At 44.7% G+C, this 18643-nt stretch overlaps 1 protein-coding gene across 4 annotated transcripts in view; it reads right to left on the reverse strand.

Moving 5' to 3' along the window:
- Nucleotides 1-17923, reverse strand: part of DUS1L (dihydrouridine synthase 1 like) — a 28832-nt gene extending 10909 nt beyond the window's left edge. The window contains exons 1-14 of one of the 4 annotated variants that reach the window (XR_005826070.1): nt 17545-17923; nt 15158-15266; nt 14594-14644; nt 12748-12860; nt 11906-11988; nt 11631-11734; nt 10495-10639; nt 9770-9866; nt 9320-9408; nt 8410-8576; nt 7787-7824; nt 5001-5076; nt 4723-4832; nt 1388-2856 (exon numbers count right to left, since the gene is read on the reverse strand). Coding sequence is in view for 1 of the 4 variants with exons in the window: in XM_040582294.1 (XP_040438228.1) it covers nt 4514-4665; nt 5001-5076; nt 7787-7824; nt 8410-8576; nt 9320-9408; nt 9770-9866; nt 10495-10639; nt 11631-11734; nt 11906-11988; nt 12748-12860; nt 14594-14644; nt 15158-15266; nt 17545-17781 (1461 nt within the window). In the remaining 3 variants the exon portion in view is untranslated. Of the gene's footprint in view, nt 1-1387; nt 2857-4318; nt 4666-4722; nt 4833-5000; nt 5077-7786; nt 7825-8409; nt 8577-9319; nt 9409-9769; nt 9867-10494; nt 10640-11630; nt 11735-11905; nt 11989-12747; nt 12861-14593; nt 14645-15157; nt 15267-17544 lie in introns of those variants that run through there. The other 3 variants (XR_005826071.1, XR_005826072.1, XM_040582294.1) reach the window with 3 other exon arrangements.
- Nucleotides 17924-18643: the final 720 nt, after the last annotated feature.

Genomic DNA, 18643 nt, shown 5'->3' on the forward strand with positions numbered 1-18643 from the left:
TCTATGTGCAGAGCACTGCCTTTCCTCCCGCTACTCCCATTACAATTAAATAATGTATATCTTCTTGAGGGCCTGTGAAACAAACAAAATAGGACATTACATTGCTGAATTGGCAGGGTACAATTTTTTTTATTAGAGATAAACAGGATAATTAGTATATTGCCTAGCCTGAAAGTAATCCCTAGGTAGTGTAGGTGCAGGTGTGCCCAGCATGAATGGCAAATGGCTTGGCTTTGCTCATGTTGCAATAGTGCCTCCTCATTCACAAGCACTGTTTATTAAGAAACTGATATAATGGTCATCTTTACCTTATTAATTGCAAGGTTATAATATTCTAGAATGTCTGTTGAAAGTTCAGGTTGAAACTTTTTTTTTCCATTAGTATGGTGACTTGTAGTTAGATGCATAAAGGGAGTTTTGTGTTGCAGTGCCTGACTGAACAGTATTCCAGTCCTGCATTAGGAGTGCTGCAGTCTTCTGCCACGTCATGGGACAGAAGCTAACAAGACAAGCATGTATCTATCTGCATTGCCTATTAATCAATGCCTTGGGAGAGGGGGTGGGGACGAATATGCTTTAAACACTGATTCTGTATAGAAATGTGTCCAATTAGCATTCCCAAATATAAGGCCATTCCTGAACTTAGGAGCCTAAAGCCAGCCTGATTCTTTCTTCACAGTGGTAAGTGATTCTGTACTCGAGAGATGTGTTCTAAAATCCCACTGTGTGGTCAAGAACATAACCCAAATCTCTCACACAGCACCAGTCCACTACTGCGTTCTAACAGTGGATGTTTCTCATGCAGATGCCTTTTCTGACTTTGTAAATTTTCTCTGGCGCAGTGAGCAGGAGAATGGCTGAGCTTTCTGATGTTTCTGGGAAACTGTAAACGGGAATGGGTCAGGTAAGCAGTCTGAAATTCCATGGTAATGAACATCTAGCTTTTCATTAGAGGAGGAACTTTTCAAACAGACCAGGGAACTCTGAGTTATTTGACAGTTTTAAAGTGTATGCCAGTGCAAGGGAAGAAGTGGTCCGTTTCTGCAGGAGGCAGGAGATGTGGTTTCAAGCTTTCATCTTTAAATAAGGCAGAGAAGCATTTTTAAACTTGGTTCTCCCACACTAATCACTGGACTGTTTGGTAAATGCCACACCCTTTTCCTCCCCCTCGGTTTCTATGCTAGTTCCAATTCACAAGGTGAGCTAGAGTAACACCTACCCAGCTTAGCGTCTAAACTTGATCTGAATACAAGGGTAGTTAGAAATTATGAAAGCTGATGAAAGTCTTGGTTAACAAGCTGATTAAAGTTGGAAGATGCTATTCCGAGAACATCATGGAAAATATTTTGTTAAAGTAGCGAGCAAATGAAATGGGAAGACTCAGTACGAGAGTTTGAACTACTTTTATTGTCATTATCTGTAGAAAGCCACAGCTAGATGTTAGGCAGCATTTGAGTCTGGCCTCCAAATGAGTATGAAGTTCTTGCCTCTTGTGGCCCTTCTAGAGGACTTGGTGTGAATTAATGGGAATGGCTAGATAGAAGCTAGCTACATGTAGACAAATGGCCAAAAATGGACAAATTAAGATGCAGGTGGTCATGTGACAGGGAGGGTGTCTGAAGAAACAGCATGGAAATGGTGAACTCGGAATGGAAGAAAGTGAGCACAAGGGTGATTGATGTAAGGGCAGGCCACAGCCTCTGCTTCACGTATGGTGCTCGGCTTAGTGATCTGTTAATCTTGCTCATGGGCTCTCTGTTATTAATGCTTTGAGAACATTTCTCCATGGATTAAGTCAGTCTACAGCTACTAGTAGTTACGGGTGTTTTGTGAGCATACTGTTCCAGTCCGTGTATGAACTTACGACTGTAAACTATAGCATAGTTTGTAATGCAGGTTAGGAAATGATCTTGCCAGGGCTCAAGGGTGCATGTGTACATCTGTATGCATGCACACACACAGACACACACACAGGGATTGGTTATTGAGCCATCAAAACAAACATGTTAAAAGTTGTTTATAAAATAATCAGGGCATGCTGTTATCTCCCGATTCCTTAAAATGCTGTGTTTCTGTCATTAAAAAAAAAAAAGTCTTGAGCCCCTCTCTTGATTGGGGGTGGGGCAGGGAAAGGTCTTCCCTATTTTCAGAAATGCATGGTTTCCTGACTGTGGGGGCACTTTTGGGTTATGATTTATTACAGTTCAGTAATCTTTCTTTTCCATGGCAAGAGCCCTTATGCACTGAGAGGACACCTTGCCAGCGCTTTATGCACACCTGCTGTGCTGGGTTTCCTGCTCATTTCCTTTCAGACCCAGCGTAACTTCCAAAAGGGAATATCTGCCATTGGGATTCTAGGAAAATAAATGTCAGCCAGATGAAGCATCAAGGAAAGAATATAAAAGTGTTCTGGCTCCTGTCCTCCCAGTTGTGTTCAAAACAGCTATACCATGTCCAGCATTGATGCCAAATGATCTATTTTTATTTTACATTTGGGTAAGGTACACCAAATCGGCGCCAGTCTGTAGGTGTTGTGTTGCACAGGCTGAATGCAAGAACACATAGCACCAGCTGAAATAGGATAAGCTGTTTTGCTTGTGAAATGAAGCAGCCCTTCGCCCAGCAAACCCTCAAACCATCAGTGGGTCAGAACTATAGACCAGAAAGTAGTAACACGGAGTATCCACTCAGAATACATTACATATTATAAGATGGTCACCTTGCTAGACATTGTGTTGGCATTTTGCTTGCTTTATTTCATTATAAAACTGACAGCTAGACCACAACATAGTTTTTTGTTACTGCCAGTACAGTGCTACAGTAGGCTGTTAGAAAAACGTTGGGCTATGCACCAGCCTGGAATAAATTAAAAAAAAAATAAATTAAGACCAGTTATGAATAAAGCCTGCCTCCATGGAGGCAAACTTACTGGCTTAAAACAGGCTGGTGTAGTCTAGCAAGCAGACCGTGCTTCTAAGCATGTGCCACATCTTCCTGTGTGAAGCAGTGGTTTGGTGGGCTGGAAGCAGGTCCTTGGGCAGTGCCACAGCTGGGACCCACAGCCCTCAGACCTGGCTCTCAGTAGCAGGCAAGCCGGCTTAGATGGGCTGGAGTGGTTCCTCAGGACCCAGGCACATAACTGCTGTTTCTTCCTTCTCCTACTCATTTCCCCCCACCCCCTGAGCTTCCCCCTGCTGCCTCCACTCCCTTTGGAGGAACAGTAGTTTAAGACCTGCTAATTTTAGAGTTAAAGGCTTTGGTCCTACACAGGGCTTGTTCACAACACGCTAGCTTTGCCAGACTAGGCACAGCCAGACTGTTGTACTGGCCCCACAGTGCATCATCACCTTGCTCCCCTCAGCAGGCTCCGTGGGACAAGGCAGCGTGAAGAGACCTGCTGCCCTCATGGTGCTAAGGGGCGAGGGCAGGCTGCAGCACAGGTCCTCCTCTGCAGGGAACAGCTGCATGCTCTGCAGCACAGTCACTAAGCATGCAGTGAAGTAAATGCCAGAGGGAGGTAAATTGTCAAAGCAAGGTAAACTTTATTTGTTCTAGCTTAAGCCTGGGGTGGCTTGACTTCCATTTCTTCAGTCTATTGAACAGCTGCATACCAGTGCTGATTGATTATTTTTTTTTCTTTTTTGCTGTTGGCATTCTGTACAGCATACTGCATGCTGGCAAGCTACACTGACTGAGTGCCTAGGAGACACACAAAGCCCACAGGGAAGAGGGCAAAAGCCAGGCAGGGGTCTTGCATGTGTAAACCTGCATGTGGTTTTGACATGGCTCACAGAATATATCAGGTGGGAAGGAGAAAGAATGATGATATAATTAAGTACAAGTCTTTGTCAAGGGAGAGGTTCGTGAACTTGGTTCTAACTTGGGATATAAATTCAGACAACCCTCTATTAAAATAAGAGTTTCCATTTTCCCCCCAACCTTTGGCTCATGGAAGACTGTAAAGCTTTGTCATACTGTGTTAAAACAAATAATTGTGTATTAACCATGTGGTTATAGCAAAAGCTTATAGTTTTACATTCACTTTTTCAAAGTGCTGTAGATTGCTTCCTGCATTGAAAACATGGCCTACTGAAACTCAGACAAACATGACGTTTTCTATTAGAGGTCTTTGACATCCCTATTTTTAGTGTACCAGAAGGCTGTTCTAATACAAGAAATTGTTTCCCCAGTATTAAAAACAGGACATAAAGGGTTAATGAACATACAAGAGGCCGATTGTGATGGCAGTTTATACAGGTTGCCCCCCACCCAAAAATGCAGCAACTGTCAGTCTTGAAAACACAGCATGAGAAATTTCATTGCATCCTTTTTATTTCAAATGCAGGTAATTCCCTGAGTAAGCAGCTTTTTACTTAAATAAAACTTTTCCAGAACTTAAAATAAACCTGTGGAACAAGTTCACACAGCTGACGGTGAGCTGGAGATGGCATGTTCTTTGGCCCAGGGAAGCAGAGGCCTGGCAGGAGCTCTTTAACTATTCACTTCCAAAGCTTCACACTGCACTGTCACCAGCCTCCTTCAGTACAGCAGTGTCCCCCACATCTACATCTCCTCTCCGACTGATCTCTGCGTTTTGAGTTACTCTTTGACTACTCTGCCAGGAAAGGGATTTTTCATATTTGGTCTTAAAAAGTAATCCATGACCTGAAGAAGCAAGGATGGGGGGGGGCGGGGGGGGGGGGAAGAAAACAAAACACAAACCTGAAATGAGATGACCGCACTGGTAAACAGAACAGCTTATTCCTTAGTTACAAAGAAGGGGTCCTCATAGGCTGGAAACTATGCATCCCAAGGGTTTGGAAGCAGAAGAACTACCATACATAGAAGGAAAAGCAGATTTTAAAAATGTACTATGAAGTTTGAAATAGCTGTGTAAGTTGAATTTAACCCACCCCCCCCCTAAACCAAAGATTAAGGTACTGAATATACATGGGAGATGAGACATTTGCTCAGTGGCTTGTGAGGAGAGCTGCACTCACCTGGACAGTCTGCTGTCTCCTTGAATGCTTGTTTCTTACAGCATCCTCGGCACATGTTAAATACACATTTACTGCCCTGGGTTGGAATTGGGGTGTAAAGAAGCTTGTATTGGTGAAAATTGAATTATTGTTTACTATAATAAGCAACAATACAGCTCTGCACATTCAGACCTACAGAAAAAAAGCCCCATGAACTCGTAGATTAGGCAGTCACACCTTGGTCTAATGAAGATGACAGAGTTGATGGCACATGGCGGGGGCAGGGGGAGCCCCAGCTATCAACTGTACATTGAGAACAAAAACCGCAAACAAGCGAATTCCACATTCCACTTCTGCACATCAGTAATCTGTGGGGCAGCCCAAGTTGTTACACAACACAAGCAGGCAAGTGCCATAAGTGCTCTGGAACAAGTGTGAGTGTGCTGTAGTTCTCTGCAAAAGCAGTATGTGAAACAGTGCCTGACATGCTTGCGATCATCTGTAACTATGCCTAAAACAAATGTTACCACAGCAATTACTTCCCTACTTGCAGCATAAAATATACCTGAATATATATTAAAATACAATATATGACCCTTAGTGGACAGCAGCATTTGAGCCTTGGGAGAGCTGACAAATTGTCTATACTGTACTGGGTGTCTGTGGTGCTTTGGCTCACACAAGCTTCGCGATCATCTGGAGAAGCAGAGTTTTGTTAGGCATGTCTCCCTCCAGCCCAATTAAAAAATCCTTCATGTTTAGGGAGTCCTTGGCTGAATTATTTTTTTTTTGCTTCTTTTTGTTCTCTCCCCATTCTACGACATAGTTTAGCTTGGATAATAAAAAAATTAAAATATAGGCCCAGGCACAAGATTTCAAGGGCTGCCTGCAACGTCACAATGATACAAGAGCAAAACAAGAGAGAGACTAAGCCCACCTTCAGCCAGCATGGTTGACACACCAAGCTGTGTCACCTGGATTAGGTATGAAACAGGAGGGCTTTGAAAGCCAGCCAGGTGAATGCTCCGTTTTCCCAATAATGAACACAGCAAGAAAAATATTTTCTTCTGTAACTGCAGCTCCAAACTGAGCCCCAGCCTATTTCTAAGGTGCTGCAAGTGTTACAAAAGAGAGCAACACCACATGCTGTGTCCCTGTCTCCCCACCCCATAGCTGTAATGCTGATTTTTCAGCTACAACACAAAAATTAATCCTTGCATCTTACACCCTGCTTGTATGTCTGTGTGTACAGGTATATATTAGCAGCAATAAACACACGCTGCTCACTGAGCTCAGTAATATCTCCCTGTCAAGGAAACCGTTGTGTTCCCCAATAGAAACCAAAAAAACCCTAATAAAAAAACCCCAATGAACTCTCTTCAAGTATCAAATATTTAAAGTTTCATATATAAATTGTCAAATATATATGCTATACACAACCTGGAAAAGAGCTGCCTTGTTTAACATTGCTAATGATGAAAGTTGGTTTTAATCTGCTAGCAGAACTAGAGCTGAGAACGACTAGGTACTCAAGCTTGTTCTGATTCAGGGCAGAGATCCAAACCCAACAAAAAAAGAGAGCTGCAGATTGCTGCTCAATGCTCAGTACAGACTATACTGCGATGCTGTTTAAAGTATTTCTATTAGTACACCAATCACCACACCAGTTACTCAGATTCTGAATTCTTGCAGAAAACCACCACCCCCACTAACCCCAGTAAAGGGATTTTGCTTTTAATTTCACAGTAGAATATACATGTGAAATCACTGGAAGTTTGGAGATTTGTTTCCAAGAGATCTCAGGAAGTTCATCTAGCTTACTCAACTGTGTCTTGGCAATAAATACCCTCAGCAGCAGTAAGACTGCACTTTTTTTTTGGAAAGGCAGGCAAATGATCTCAAAGAACCTCATGTTAGTGCTTCTTATGCAGCACCTTCACCTCAAAGATTGGTTACAGTTAATAGTTAAGAGGCTTTTGCCCAAGTATGGCCAACAGGCCCTGCTCAAAACATTTGTCTTTCATATAAGGCCCCTTCAAGTACTGAAAGGCCGCAATACGGTCTCCCCGGAGCCATCGCTTCCCCAGGCTGAACAATGCCAACTCTCTCAGCCTGTCCTCATAGAATAGGGGCTCCAGCCCTCTGATCACTGTTGTGGCTTCCTCTGGACCTGCTCCAACAGGTCCGTGTCTTGCCTGTGCTGAAGACTCCAGAGCCAGACACAGTGCTCTGACAGGGGGGGGTCTCACCAGAGCAGAGCAGAGGGGCAGAATTCCCTCCGTTGAACTGCTGGCCATGCTGCTTTCGATGCAGCCCAGGTTGCAGCGGGTTTTCTGGGCTGCGAGCCCTCATTGCCAGCTCATGTCTTGCTTTTCACCCACTAGGACCCCCAAGCCCTTCTCCACAGGGCTGCTCTCAAGCCCTTTGTACCCCAATCTGTACTGATACTGGGGCCGCCCTGACCCACATGCAGGACCTTGCGCTTGGTTTTGTTGAACCTCATAAGGTTCACAGTGGCCCACTTCTCGAGCTTGTCCAGATCCCTCTGAATGGCATCCTGTCCCTCAGGCATGTCAACCGCACCACTCAGCTTTGTGTCCTCTGTGAGCTTGCTGAGGGTGCACTTGATCCTGCTAGGTCATTGATGAAGGTAGTAAACCATACTGGTCCCACTGCAGACCCAACAGGCACCACTCGTCACTGATCTCCATCATTGACTGATCATCTCCATTGAGCCATTGACCACTACGTGGTCATTTAATTTCCATTTAATGGAAGTACTTTAATGGACACTGGCATTGACTTACCTTAGGGTTCCCACACTGATCACATTTTGCATATTTGGCTGGAAAAAAGAAAGAAACAGAGACCTGATTTCAGCAATGCTATTTTTATGTGGAAAAATTTAAAAAAAAACTCCAAAGCAACAAAAAAAACCCACAAAAACCCAGGCTCAGACAAAGCTTGGGTCTTTTCTAGCCAGAGAGAGACTCTTTTTGAAACAAAAATACAGTACCTCAAAGAACAGTGCAAAGGTAAAGATACTGTGACGTTATGAAGTGCCTCTAAGCTAAATCCAAACAGAAAATTTTAATCCTCAAGCCAAGTGTAAAAGAGGAGGACATCTGCTTGAAATGCTTAGGAAATTTCAATTTCAAATACTAGTGACATCTACAATTTAGTCTGTAAAGCATTTTGATCTTAAAAAGATGCTTATAGTGGATCAGTGACCTACTACTTTGATCCTTGGTTTCTTTACTAATTAAGATAATTTGAATCACATTGCCTACTACTGAAATTTCCCAATAATGCCCCCTCTTTTTAAAGAGGTTTCTACAACTACACGAATGAGGAAAACAAATAGTGGCAATTTATGTCAAATGTGGTATCAGCAACTTTCCATGCATTTCTGCCAATAAATGTAACTTACGTTTTAAAGATGGATCAAAGCTTTTATTTGGATTTCTTAACTTCTTTTTTTGTTTATTCTTTGACAGAAGCTCAGAATTTCCATCTTCCTCCTCTTCCAGAGCACGTTTCCCTCGCACGCCTTTTTCAGTCCCACTGGCTCCATTCTCCTTACATCTCTCCTTTGGCCTGAAACAGTGAATATCATTGTAGGTTGGCTGAAGGGAGGAAGCAGGTGCTCCCTGGCCACTATTCTGGTTTACAGAAATCCAGGTAAACTGTAAACTTTTATATCATGGCTAAATTACAAGGAAGTGTCATTGCCCTTAGAGAAGTGGAACAGGAAAACCTAACATTTTGGTTGACATTGGCTGCTAATAACAGACACGCTGTCAGATATATTGGTTGGAAAGTCAATGAAAGTTGGCCAGTTAAATTAGTTAGGCACCTGTTAACCCATTATTCCCAGGTTTTACTTAAATATCAATCTTGACACCCTCATTCTCTTCTTCAGCCCAATTTTCACAACAGAAAGGGAATAACCTATCTGAAAAGGCTGTCCATACAACACATGCATCCTTTACAGAATACAATTTATTTCCCATCTTTGCTACCCTGGGCAGTTACCAGCAACATTTGTGCTACATATAACAATAAAGTACTGTCAGGAAGCATATTTCTTGCACATCAGGTTCTCTCTCTGATCTGCAATGGAATTCTTGGGTTTTACTTTCCAGAGAGAGAAAAATCTGAGGAGGATCTAAAGCAGATGAATATAATAAGCAACATCTCCATGACAAAGCAATAATCAGGAAAGAAGTCTTCACTTATTTTCAAATGAATGTAAACTCCTAAACAGGGCTGGATGGCTCTGTACTGATACTATACGTGGGAAAGGCCCACAGGTATCTGTCCATGTTAAAGTAACTCACCCTGGCCTGATGTATGGCTGACAGATCCAGTGGAAAAAAGGCAACCCTTCTTTTGGCTTTTCTCCTTCCTTCTGATTAGCCATTTCTTCCTGCAGCACAGAGTTACAGTCAGTTTTCTTGGAGTTCTCAGGAAATACTCCAAATAATACCTCAAACTCCAGGACACCACAAACTGGAATTTAAACTAACAGTTACTGACAGTTAACTATAGGCAAAAAACCTCTAAGACAGATGAACTGAAGCAGATTTCTAACTTCTAAATCAGCTTTCTCCCACGTAAAGCCATTCAGGCTTAGGAGGCTGCTACTGTAGTAAACTACCAATATCAAGGTTGGTAAGCCACAAAGTTCCAATGAAGTGATTAATAGACATCAACTGCATGACATACATGGCAAGTTCCCATCAAGCACGGACAGTATTGTTCTGGGAGATTAGAGCCCATCTTGGTACCTGGCATCGCAGTTTCAGCTCCCTGTTGACATCTACAATGCCCTCTAGAGTCTTCACTTTTGCTAATTCTTCACGCAGCTGCTGGTAAACTTGAAGCCTGAGGCAAATCCCAAACATCAAATCAGATTTATTCATTATTGCTAGACTGAGGAGATCAACTAAAGATGACTTTATAAAAGCTTTTTATAGATGTTTCTTGCTGCACTTGCCTTTGGTAGAAGCTTATCTTCTTTCTTGTAAGTCCACAGAAAAGCACACAAACCTGCTCCTCTTTTCCAAAGAAATACCTGGCACACAACCAAGGTACTTTGAGATAAGCTAACATGAATGTACAGCGCATCAGCTGCTCCTCAGTAACTGCCCATGGCCATACTCTTACTCCACAATAAATGCAAGACAGCTTGCCTCACAATGAACAAGGAGTTCGTTAACTCATGTTTGCCATGAAGTGCATGTGTGCATATGGGCAATTACTACATAGTAGCTGACGTGCTGTGAGCTCCCACCCTAGCTTATCTTGTGGTAACTTATTAATTCCCCATGCCCTGTTTCCCAGATAAACAGTCAAGGGTAAAGGCCTCAGCCCGCATTCTCTCCAGCCAGGTCCAGAAAAGAAAACTTGTGGCATACTAATTCTGGCCAAACAAATCCTTGTCCAGAAAAGTCAGACACTTGCTTAGCAGGATGAGCCCTGAAAACATTAAGAGTTCTCTGGAGATACTCACGTGTGATGCCAGAGCTTGAAGAGATGAGCCCTAACATAAGACAATGGACAAGGGTACTTCTGCACTATCTCCAGATACTCCTCAGCCATCTCCCACACCAATGGGTTTCGGCCCTCAAACAAAGCTGGGTTATGAAGATTACCTTCTAGGGAATGAAAAGAAATACTCAAACTTTCATTTCAGGATTGAAACAGAAAACAAAATCTAGGCTCTGGAACTTATCAGCTCTGTTATGATTCTGTCAGCCTGACACAGACACATAACCCATGTACTCACAAAGAGGAACACGGGGTCCACTGAACTCTAGCCTGATCTCAGGATACTATATTTCACTACACAATTCTTAACTGAGCCAAACAGCTCATATCTAACTAAAGCACATTTGTCAGAAAGGCATCCAATCTTGACACAAGACAGTAAAAAAATTAATAAATAGATAAATCGCTGCTTTTGTTGCCTAATAGTTAAATACTTGGGCAATGGGTGTCTTACCTTATGTCTGTAATCAGTTTCTGGTTTAAGTTTACAGACACTGCTTCTCACTATGCTTTTCTCTACTAGCTTCACAAGGCTTTTGTTAACAAGTATTCTCTAAAAATAAGATTCTACAATCCCCTCCCCCCCCCCCCCCCCCCCAAAAAAAAAATGTTTCTTTGCTTTAACTGTGCGAGTGATTGGAAGCTTCTTCTGATGTCTATCCTAGCTCTTCCTGTAGGAAGTTATGCCAATTCTTTCTTGTCCCATTCCACATGAACCATCTGCAGGAATACTAATTAGCGGACACACTTACTGCTGCAAGATCTATTCGAAAAACATTCCATTGATTAATAGATGTCATGAAAATATTCCAGGACAACAGGAGTCCCATACGCCTTTGTCAAATAATTAGATTTGAGCTGTCCACTCAATGATACTACAAGTCCAACATAACAATTCTTACAAATCTTAAGTAATGCCTGGTCCTGGTAAGAGATGGCCAGTATATGAGGACAGAGAATGGCTACTCAGCTTTCAATCAAAGCTGTTGTTTCAAGTCAGTCTGACATAAGCTTTTAATAAATGTATATGGGGCTGCTAGGAGAGTAAGAAACTGTTGGTATTTTCATATATTTTAAGTAAAAGTTCATTTTCTTTACCTGCACTCATGACACCATGCACTCCTGTCTTACGGATACATTCTTCCACATCACTGAGACACTGGATGTTTCCATTTGCAAAGACAGGAATGCTTACAGCTTTTCTATACCAGTGAATAAAACAGATGCATAAAAATGAGAGTTAGAGTCAACCCAGAAATTCTACTCCTCTCACATAGGTCTGTTTGTTCTTCAATGCCGCTGCACACTCCACTTAAAATCTACCTTCGCAGCATGTTAGCAGAAATCCACAAAGATTGGTACTGCTCACTAACCTGACAGCTTGAATGTGCTCCCAAGAAGCCACACCAGCAAGTGGTCCTTTCTGTTCTTTAGTACGGCCGTGCACAGTCAACAGCTAGAACAGAAAGTTACATTTACTTTCCATGTGTATGAACCACTGGAACAAATCCACTGACAAAAATTTCCTTTGACCCCATACACTTCATGGATGTCACTGAATTCCCACTGTTATTTCAACAGTGCAGGGACTTTGGTATCACAGGAAGATACCAGAAGCTCACCTACCATGGCATGGTTTTGGGCTTCTTTCAGCTTGCTATTCCACAGCATGACAAGATTGTGTTTTGGGAGAACGTACAGATCTCTTACTGCATTGGCTCACATTTGTGACTCACTTTGAAATTTGTGATACATTGATCTGGCTTGGTCCTCAGCAGAAGGCCTGAATACTGTCTGCACTAGCTCTAACTACAGACTGTCTCTTCCAGTTTAGCTGGAGTTAAATCCTAGAAGGCTGCCTATTTCTTCACTAGTGGTGGTCATCTTTGATACTGTTTTTTTCTATAGCCCTGTTGGTTTCACACATTCACACTGCCTCTTGCAGCACTATGTTAGACTGAGATGCTCAACCACAGTGAAGGATGCTGCACCATGCACTGATTACAAGAAAGACTGAAATCACGTTATCTTCCATATCATACTATTAAACTGCTGCCTATGATTGCAGATACACACAATCTCTCTGCATCCCTTTTTCTGTGTCTGTAAAACAATGTAGCCTATTCACCTCCACAGTATACCAGGATCTGGTCATCAGATGCTTTACAGAGACATGTGTCCAATGCAACAGTACAGGGAGCAGCTGCCTCCTTACCTGGCAGCCAGCTTTCTCCAGCATCTGTGCATACTTCACTGTCTTGTCAATTTCTGGGAAAACGCGGATTTTGCATGTGATGGGAACAGAGAGCTTCTCGTTAGCCAGTAAAACTGGGAAAGATTGAAAAGACAGGTAAGTGGGCTGCACAATGCTATGAAAAGTGCCTACTCTCCTCAAGATCTGATACTGGGTTTGGAAAAAGCCTGAAAAGTTAATGCTATGCAGTTCTCACAGCTTAAACAATCAGCAATGTCCTCTGCAATCCTTATTGCACAGGTTAATCAAGTAACAGTAAAAGATGAAACACAAAATCCACATTCTAATAAGGCATAAAGTAGTCAGCATTTAATAGCCCTAATATTTGCAGTGCATCAAACCTTCACTTTCAAGGACCAACCCCCCTCAAATCTTAATCATTGAAACAGGTTTACTTTCGACACAGGCTATTGTACTCTCCTACTCTGCCAACATTAACACTCACTTGTCCACCTTTCCTACAAGAGATGCTTTGCTTCTTTCCAAATTATCACCCAAATAACCATGACAAGTACAGTCTTGTCATGGCAAGCAGAGGCTTATCAACTGAGGTAGGCTGTGGACCCAATTAAGTAGTAAATGTAGGTTACAGAGTCAGGGTGAAATCTAGAACATGTTAAACTCCCAGTCTTTACACAGTGCACAGAATTGGAAAACTACTAAAAAGAGAGCTAACAAAGACAGCCAACAGGAAAACACTGAGCAATAGCATGCCTGAAATTCTTTTCTCTTCCAGAGCCTGGATGTATAATGTAGGAAGTCCCTGCTGTCTTCTAATCCAAATCCTAGAAGCAATAATGATAGGTAGCTCCTATCACACTTTCAAAGGAGCAAACAAGGTGTATACAGGTGCAAGCAGAAAACAGTACTCCATCATTTTAAATGAGGCTGGGGGAGAAGGAGGAAGAGGAAGCTTTGCTCTCTTTTTAGACAACAGCCTAGTAAGACAACTCTCTTACTAGACAGCCCGGGTTCTCACCCAACTAGGTGATCTGGGTTCCCTTCTCACCTTGAGGCTGTCCCGATTTGCATCTTTCACTCCTAAGAAGAGCACCCTAACAAGCACATTATGTGCTGGGCAGGGAAGCACTGTCTACCTTTCCAGGTTCTCAGCAGTGTCTTTGTGCCAAACATAATTCAAGATTCCCTGGACCACAGGGAACGCAAACAGACTCTCTAACTTCATGGTTCAAACACTTCCTTTGAAGTGGGGTGAAGGCACATTCTCAGCTCCACACCACAACCAAGTCCTTGCTTTTTAAATCAGTTCTAAATGTATATCTTAAAAAAAACACGATACTATTCACAACTGCTACCAATAGTCTGAAAACATCCTACACAAATTTGGAGAAGGGAGGTGTAACTTGCTATGGTGTGGACAGGAAGAGTATGCTGAGTTGTTCAGAAAAGGGCAACTGTGGCTTCAAGCAGGAACATAACTCCCGGCACCCGAGAACTTCAAAGTGAAGAAGTAAGGCACTGCAAGTTCTAGTGTTTCTAGAGCTGGAGAGCCACTAAACCATCATTAGATTAGGACTTAACTGACCCCCTTTCACCTGAAGTCTGTTGCAGGTACTGCAGCCTTTGAGCAGATCTAGCATGAGTTTGTAGTGGGATACCACCAAGTATCTTGAGGGTGCCACTGGAATACAGTAAGAAAAAAAACCAACCCAAACACAACCCTCCTCAAAGAAACATGCTGCACCTCCTTTCCCCCCAAATCCCTAAACCTCCTCTCAACGATGAGTTCATCCCATTCCCTCTCAAAGTGAAACCTCTCTGAAGTGAGGCCTTTCTAAAGACTTACTCATTCTCTGAAGAAGATCCCACTCCTCTTGCAGAAATGCTCCATAGTGACCTATAACAAAAAAGCATTCGACAGACTTGTACAGAAGATTCTGAATTATACAGCTTTCATAAACGTTCACATACAAAGATCCAGACAGTCATGCCTCACTGGCAGAAACAGAGTTGCTCTGTCCTGCCCAAACTGGGAGAGTTGGATCATTCTGTTGCCCATGCCACCCCAGATTTACAGGATAAACAATGAATCCCCACACCCTACTTTCACTGCTACTCCCAAAGGCTGGTACATTGCCATTGACAGCTAAAAATACTTCTTCTGAAGGATATTCTAGACACAAGAACTGCCACTCAAGAGAATTTGGGATTAGTTATTAGTGTATCTAATTTTAGCTTTAGGTACTACAAAGCATTACCTGTTCGCGTAACTTAAGTCTGACTTCACCAGCACTGCAGCCCCCGCTCCCCCCTCCAAGGCTTAATTTGGTCCTCCTGATGTTTTACTGTCAGCATTCACACTTGAAACATGCTCTTTCTCTGTTTAGCCAGGGTTCCTATTTGCACGCACCTCTCTTTGCAATCATTTGGGGGCAACCCAAATTTAGGTCTATGGCATCACAATAATCCTGAGCCAACAGTGCTGCTTGGACAAACACTTCAGGGTCATTGGCACAGAACTGAGAAAGACAAAGAAAAGTGGAATAATCAGGCAGTGGTTTCCTTCAAGTACTGACAACACATTATGACATAGTTATGACACAACTGCTTGCTACAGAAAACAGGCATAATATGCACCATTAATAAGAGCAAACATCATTTCTCAAAAAAAACCCCAAACCAACAAGCAAAAGCTAAACAAAAAAAAAAGCTAAACAACACCAGCTAAAGATCCCCAGCCTTCAAATAATAAAATGAGAAAGATGAGCATTCAAGAGGCAAAGAAATATTTGCATTTTACATGTAGTACCCAAGAATAAGAGGGAACAACTCTTAGAATCCCCTGTAGAACAAACAGCTGTAGCTTTTTAATACACAAAGGCGGTGCAGAAGAATTACCTGTGCTGTCTCTGGGTCCTCAGACAATTTAAACTTTGTATATACCAGTAAGAACCACTGCCTCTAAAACGGATTCACATTAGTGGAGTGTGAAATAGACACATTGGGCTGTTAGTCAAACACTCAGTCTTAAATATAATTAATATTATATTTAAAGGCCAGTGCAAAAATCAATTTATTAAGAAGAATTAGGTTAATATGATACTGCTTTGTTGAAGAGGACAGAGTCAGTCTATTCTTCTCATTTATGTTTTTGAACAGATTTTCTAAAATTCATATTAACAAAACCAACTCCCTCACATTTTTTAAATAATACGGATTTAAACATGCGAGCAGGTGGTGTTACTTAAACCCTAGAGCACCACATTCATAATGGCTGACACCAACTAAATCCAGAAAAAGGCATCTGCTTTCTCTGAGATGACTGAAACAATAGTGAGCCTCCAACCAAGCCCCATCAGTGAGGATTTTTAGATAGTAAACAAAGCCCTTGGAGCAGGCTGGACTCAGATTCTATTTCCAAGAGTCTGTGACCAAACCCCAAGCCTACCCAGAAACACTGCAGAACTCAGTAATGACTGCAGTACTGGGTCAATCCAAAGATTAATCTAGTTAGTTCTGTGCTAGTAGCCAGCAGGATGAAGGGTAATACAGCAAGCTCACAGAAACTCAGGCTCTTCAGGCAGGCTCACCCAGAACACACAGCTTACTGAAGATCTGTGTTCAAAAGACTTAATAGCTTTCTAAGACTATTTAAATTTCTGCTACCTCTATTTTTCTGTGCAAAAGAAACTACCTCCCATGGAAAAAGGAGAACACACAAAGCTGTACCGAGACAGTCTATGTCATCCTCCTCTAACAACAGTCAACATCAGATATCTAGGGCACAGCAGAAGCTGCAAAGCATCTTCAAGGCCTCTGAAAGCAGAAGTGGCGTTTCCTGCACCTAATGACCCTCACTAGAGTTCTTCTCCATTTGCTTTCTAACTCTTGTAATCTTTCAGCATCCAGTACATCCCATAGTAATGAATTCTGCAGTTTATAACTATCACTGCACTTAACACTCGTATCCCATTTGTCATCTTCAAGCCAATCGTATTTTCACAGACTTCTCTCATCTCTCCCCTCTGCCAGGGGAGACCACCTCTTTGAGGGTAAAGTCCTCATCCATTTCACTGCCCCACATGTGGAAACAACACCATTCCTCTGCTTGTGCCAACTGCCTTTCCCTGCATTATTCTCCAGCCCCACAGGCTCCTCTCCCTCTTTGGGACGAGTGGAGGGAAGTACCTGAACCTCACACTGTACTCAAGAAGCAGAAGCAACGCAAGTTTTAAAAGTGTGTCTTACCTTCGTTTTTCTATGGCTAAGTACCGAGCCCATGGTTCTAGAAAACTACTCAGCTGCAGTGCTCCCAGAGTAGTATCAGACCTGGAACAATCCCTGACTCTAGAAGAGCAGCCGCCATCTATCTCAAAAGATGGGACTCAAAAAAAGTGGACTGACACTCTGTGAGAAGTCCAGTGCCCCAGGCCCCTGCGGTTAAGACACCAAATTCTCTTTGCCAGACAAGGGATAGACAGAAAAACACACTTATCCTCATGAGCCAAGCACTGCTAGCAGTACCTGGGTGCAAAAAATGAGATTTCTGCCATTGCGCATAACCACTTTAAAGTCTCGGTGAGGTCGACCAGCTTGAACTCATTTGGAAACCTCACCTGGCGCAGGTGGAAACGCTCGGGTTTGCTCACCGGGACGGGGCGGCGGCGGGCACGGCTGGCACTGCCGTCGGGCCTCTGCAGCGCCACCCGGTAGCGGGGAGCTCCTCCCGGCCGCCGCTGCCCCGCCGGGGCTGCCGGGGCCGGGCCGGAGCCGCTCCCCGGGGGTCCCAGCGCTCACCTGCACGATGAGCGGCCGGTCCTCGGGACAGGCCTCGCCGTAGAGGTTCTCGCGGCGGTAGTTGGCGTCCCTGAGGAAGACCTGGGCGTGCAGCATCGGCGTGTAGCAGAGCTGGGCACCGTGCCGGCGGCTCAGCAGCCTCCAGGCCAGCTCGCTCTGGTCCACCATGGGCGCCACCACGTAGTGGGCGCTCCGCAGTGTCTCCCTCCAGAAGGCCTCGCCGCGCAGCTTCGGCATCGCCCGCCCGCGCAGCGCCGCGGCATCCGCCGCCCCGCGCCGCCGTCCCGGGGCTGCCAGCCGCCGCCTGAGGCCCGGAGGCGGGCGCGATGGCCAGGCCCTGGCGGGGCACCGAGCGGCCGGACGGTGCCACCGCCATCCCGCTCCGGCCGGCCCGGCGGTGCAGCTGCGCACCGTCTCCCCCGGAAACCGCGGCGCGGCCGGCGGCGGCCGCGGGCGGAAGTGGCCGGGCAGCGGCGGGTCTGGCGTGCGGACGGGGAGGCCGCGCTCCCCCGCTTCCCCCGCCGCGGCGGCCTCCGACTGGGACGTTACAGGCTCCTTCCGCGGCGCCTGCTGGTGCCCGGACCCCCATCCCCCGCACCGGTCCCGGTTCAAGGCCGTGCAGACCCGCGCCGCGCCGATGCGACGGACACGGCGCGGTGCGTGGGCCGCCCCACGGGCCTCAGCCGGCAGAGGAGGCCCCAGCCGCGGCGTGCGGCCTATGCAGCATCGGCCAAACCGACCCCGAGCTCCCCCGGCCCCGGGAGGGCTCCGGGTCGCCCACACTATCCCCTGGCCCGGGGCCGGTGAGTGGCCCGGGAGCCAGGACCGAGGGGACTGCCGGTACAACGCAAGGCAGAGGGGTGGGAAGGGGCCGTGCTGTTCCATAAAGGCCCTGGTCGGGGCGGGGTCCTCTGCATCAGCCGCTGCCGCTCAGGACGGCAAAAATCCTCTGTCTCGGCTGTGGTCAGAGCATCGACGTGACTTTAGTCATAGGGGCTTAGGCTTTTTTTTTCAAAATGGAAAAACTTACTATGCACAAGCAGCAGGCAGGGTTGCATGTACAGTCCAGCCATTCAGCACACCTGTGCTAGCCTGGCCC

Source organism: Falco naumanni, chromosome 1, assembly GCF_017639655.2.
Source record: "Falco naumanni isolate bFalNau1 chromosome 1, bFalNau1.pat, whole genome shotgun sequence".
Classification (NCBI taxonomy): domain Eukaryota; kingdom Metazoa; phylum Chordata; class Aves; order Falconiformes; family Falconidae; genus Falco; species Falco naumanni.